This window comes from Sinocyclocheilus anshuiensis, unplaced genomic scaffold (genome assembly GCF_001515605.1).
Source record: "Sinocyclocheilus anshuiensis isolate Anshui unplaced genomic scaffold, SAMN03320099.WGS_v1.1 scaffold952, whole genome shotgun sequence".
NCBI lineage: Eukaryota > Metazoa > Chordata > Actinopteri > Cypriniformes > Cyprinidae > Sinocyclocheilus > Sinocyclocheilus anshuiensis.
In genome coordinates, this window is record NW_015552656.1 from 390,131 (window position 1) to 393,773 (window position 3,643).

At 34.3% G+C, this 3,643-nt stretch overlaps 1 protein-coding gene across 2 annotated transcripts in view; it reads right to left on the reverse strand.

The window, feature by feature from the left end:
- The window catches only part of trappc13 (trafficking protein particle complex subunit 13), a 15,758-nt gene that overhangs the window by 8,195 nt on the left and 3,920 nt on the right, over window positions 1-3,643 (reverse strand). For both annotated transcript variants that reach the window (XM_016458895.1, XM_016458894.1), the window contains exons 4-7: window positions 2,738-2,822; window positions 2,528-2,655; window positions 580-652; window positions 229-273 (exon numbers count right to left, since the gene is read on the reverse strand). In XM_016458895.1, the coding sequence (XP_016314381.1) occupies window positions 229-273; window positions 580-652; window positions 2,528-2,655; window positions 2,738-2,822 (331 nt within the window). The remainder of the gene's footprint in view (window positions 1-228; window positions 274-579; window positions 653-2,527; window positions 2,656-2,737; window positions 2,823-3,643) is intronic.

Below are 3,643 nucleotides of genomic sequence, written 5' to 3' on the forward strand. Positions count from 1 at the left end.
ATACACACACACACACACACTACTAAAAGAGATATCAAATAAAAATTTATAAAATGGGTTCTTAAAAAGCTTAGCCTCACTATAAATTATTTCATAAGCAGCGAGGCAGTGCAGAAAAGAAGGTTAAACAGTATGACCGTGAAAAATACTATAAACAATAAGTGTGTAATTTGCTTAGGCATAATTCTTTAAACGTTATAAAAACATATCAATGTAAACTAAACTTACCTCAGCATTGTAGAATTTGGTTTTTACATCTAGAGGCTTGAGAACCTGGTTCAAAATAGAGTTAAAACTGAAGTTTGAGCTGCAGTTTGATTCTACCTCAACAGAATCCATGTAAAATTTATCACACAACTCAAGACTGTTTTCAATGACGTGGCTTTAGTTCTTCAATACAACACTCTGCTGACTATCTTCTGATGTACCGAGCAGCACAAGATCTCATACTGGAGTTCAAATGTCAAGCTTTAGTGTAAATTAAGTCTCGGCTCTGTGCGAAATGGTTTACAAGTGATGTGTGGAGTCGGCGTCCAATCACAGCGCAGAATGACTGAGCGGAGGAGGAAATAAACTCACCTGAAATTTGAAGAACTTTCTAAAGTAAAGCTTCTCTCCAGTCTGAGTGGTGTAACTGACGGCACAGACCAAGCTGGAATCAGATGATAAACATATATGGTGAGGACAACAGCATTTTGTAAACACATCATAAAATGTTTTTGGTAGCAACATAATTGTCGCAGCATGTAACAGCATTTGCAATGCATTTGGTTTCAGTAATGTCACATAATTATAACCTTCAAGTAGTTATAGGTATGGAAGGAAGGCTGTTTCCGCCACTGAATTACATTTTTTTTTTAAAAGGTTATTGCGACTTTTTATCTCACAATTCTCACTTTTTTTATCACAATTGCGTGATATGAACTCGCAATTCTGACTTTTTTCTCACAATTGCAAGTTATAAAGTCCAATTCTGAGGGGAAAAACACTTACATGTGCTCAGAATTGAGAGCTTATATCTCACAATTCTGACTTAACTCGCAAATGTGTTATAAAGTCAGAATTGCGAGAAACAAACTCGCAATTCTGAGAAAGTCAATTGCAAGATATAAACTCGCAATTCTGATAAAATCGCTCAATTATAGAATATCACTCGATTCTGACTTTATTTCTCAGAATTGCATGATTTAAACTCGCAATTCTGATAAAATCGCTCAATTATAGAATATCACTCGATTCTGACTTTATTTCTCAGAATTGCATGATTTAAACTCGCAATTCTGAGAAAAAGTCAGAATTGTGAGAAAAAAAATTTATTCAGTGGCGGAAGCATATGGAAGCGTGTTTCCGCCACTAAATAAAAAATAAAACAAGGTAATTGCGACTTTTTTTCTCAGAATTGTGTGATATAAACTCGCAATTCTGACTTTCTTTTTTTCTCAGCATTGCGAGTTATAAAATCAAAATTGCGAGTTATAAAGTCAGAATTGTGAGAACTGAATAAAAAATAAAACAAGGTAACTGCGACTTTTTATCTCACAATTCTGACTTTTTCTCAGAATTGCGAGTTTAAATCATGCAATTCTGAGAAATAAAGTCAGAATCGAGTGATATTCTATAATAAAAATCATAAAAAAAGTCATAATTGCGAGATATGAACTCACAATTGTGAGAAAAAAAAGAAAGTCAGAATTGCGAGTTTATATATCGCAATTCTGACTTTATAACTCGCAATTTTGACTTTATAACTCGCAATTGTGTGTTATAAAGTCAGAATTGTAAGATATGAACTTGCAAAAAGATAAAAAGTCGCAATTACCTTGTTTTATTTTTTATTCAGTGGCGGAAACGGTCTTCCATAGAGATATAAAGCAAAAAAACAAAAAACCGCTGGGGGACTTGAATTTTCCCATGTAGGATTGATTGGATTGTGAAAAGTGGGTTTGGTTAGATCTGAGAGTGCATTATTTAGTGTGTTGAGTGTGTAAGTATTATTTATTATAGTATTTATTAAAATTTTGAAGTCTATATTTTATATTTTCAGTTTTCTATTTAATTTTAATTTACATTTTAGTAATTTTATTAAGTGCTCTTGCAATTTGCATTAGTTTTCATATTTCTGTTTGGCTTTAATTGCATTTTTATTACAGTTTTAGTTTGAGTTAATTAGTACTTTAAGCTTATTTGCTTCGGTTAGTCTTCAGTCAGGTTTTTTAACATTTATTTTTTATTTTATTTCAGCTCTATATAAATGACTAAAAATAATTTAAATACTTTTAGTTAACAATAACAACACTAGATTCACAAACTATCATTATTTGATTAGAAACCTTTATTATATTAATACGAACCATTTTATTTCCGTTTTACTTAAATTACTAAATTATTTTGAATACTTTTATTTTTCGTTAACAATAACAACACTGGATTTAAAAACTGTCATAACCTTTATTATATTAATGCAAACCTGCATTGCATTACTAAGAACTAAAGGCTTTGAATGTTTAGACCATCAGAAGGCACGTACATGTGGGTCCCAATCTCCTTGACCTCGTGATGGATGACATCATCAATGCAGCACTCGGGCTTGAGCTCTGAAACGGCAGAGTTTGAAGCAGATAAATTTAACCTCTGAGAGCTCGTCTGCAGGTCCGCCTGTGAGAGGAGAGAATCATGTGATATCAAAACAGCTGCCACAGCTGCAGGAGATACTCGATCACTTCCCACGAGCCGTTACCTTCACAAGAATATCTTTGACTACTTGATTGCTGTCGTTGTGCACGTTGATGTAACTGGAGAAGGTCTCGCCAAGGAAAATATTTCTGTACAGGAAATGGAGATAATGCATATTTCGAATCGCTGGAGCACTGAGAGATTCACATAGGCATGTGGCACTTTCCACGAATAGGACTTAACCTGCAGGAAATGTTGGTCATTAACCTCGGGAGGTCAGCTGAAATACTATATGAGCTGATTTATTTCTATTCTTTTCGTGTAATGTTTGTGATTTTTGTAAACTGTTGTCTATATACTTCATTTCTGTCATTTTGCCATTTTTGGTAACACTTTGCAATAAGGTTCTATTTGTTGACATTAGCAATAACTAACAATAAAAACTTTAGTTTAGAAGTTAATTTCAACATTAGCTAAGATATTTTAAAAGATTTTATCAAAAATTGTTCATATTATTTCACGGACTTAAAGGGGTCATATGATGCGATTTCAATATTTCCTTTCTCTTTGGAGTGTTACAAGCTCTTGGTGCATAAAGAAGATCTGTAAAGTTGCAAAGACTAAAGTCTCAAATCCAAAGAGATATTATTTAAAAAAGTTAAGAGTCAGCCACGCCTACCTAAAACGGCTCGTTCTAACACGCCCCACATGTCTACGTCACGATGTGGGAAGATTTGCATAACGCCGCCCAAATGTTCACGCAAAGAAAGAAGGCGTAACTTTTATTCTCGCTGTAGTATTGTTGCAGCCGCCGCCATGTCGTGAAGACGCTGTGTTTTGTTGTGAAAGCGAAACTACTTTGTTTGGTTCCAAAAGAGGATGATATCCGCTTCGTCATGCCTGGAGCTGATCCGTGCTGGTCGCTGAGGGAATACATCAACTTCACGCTGTGGATCACATTTCCGTCTCA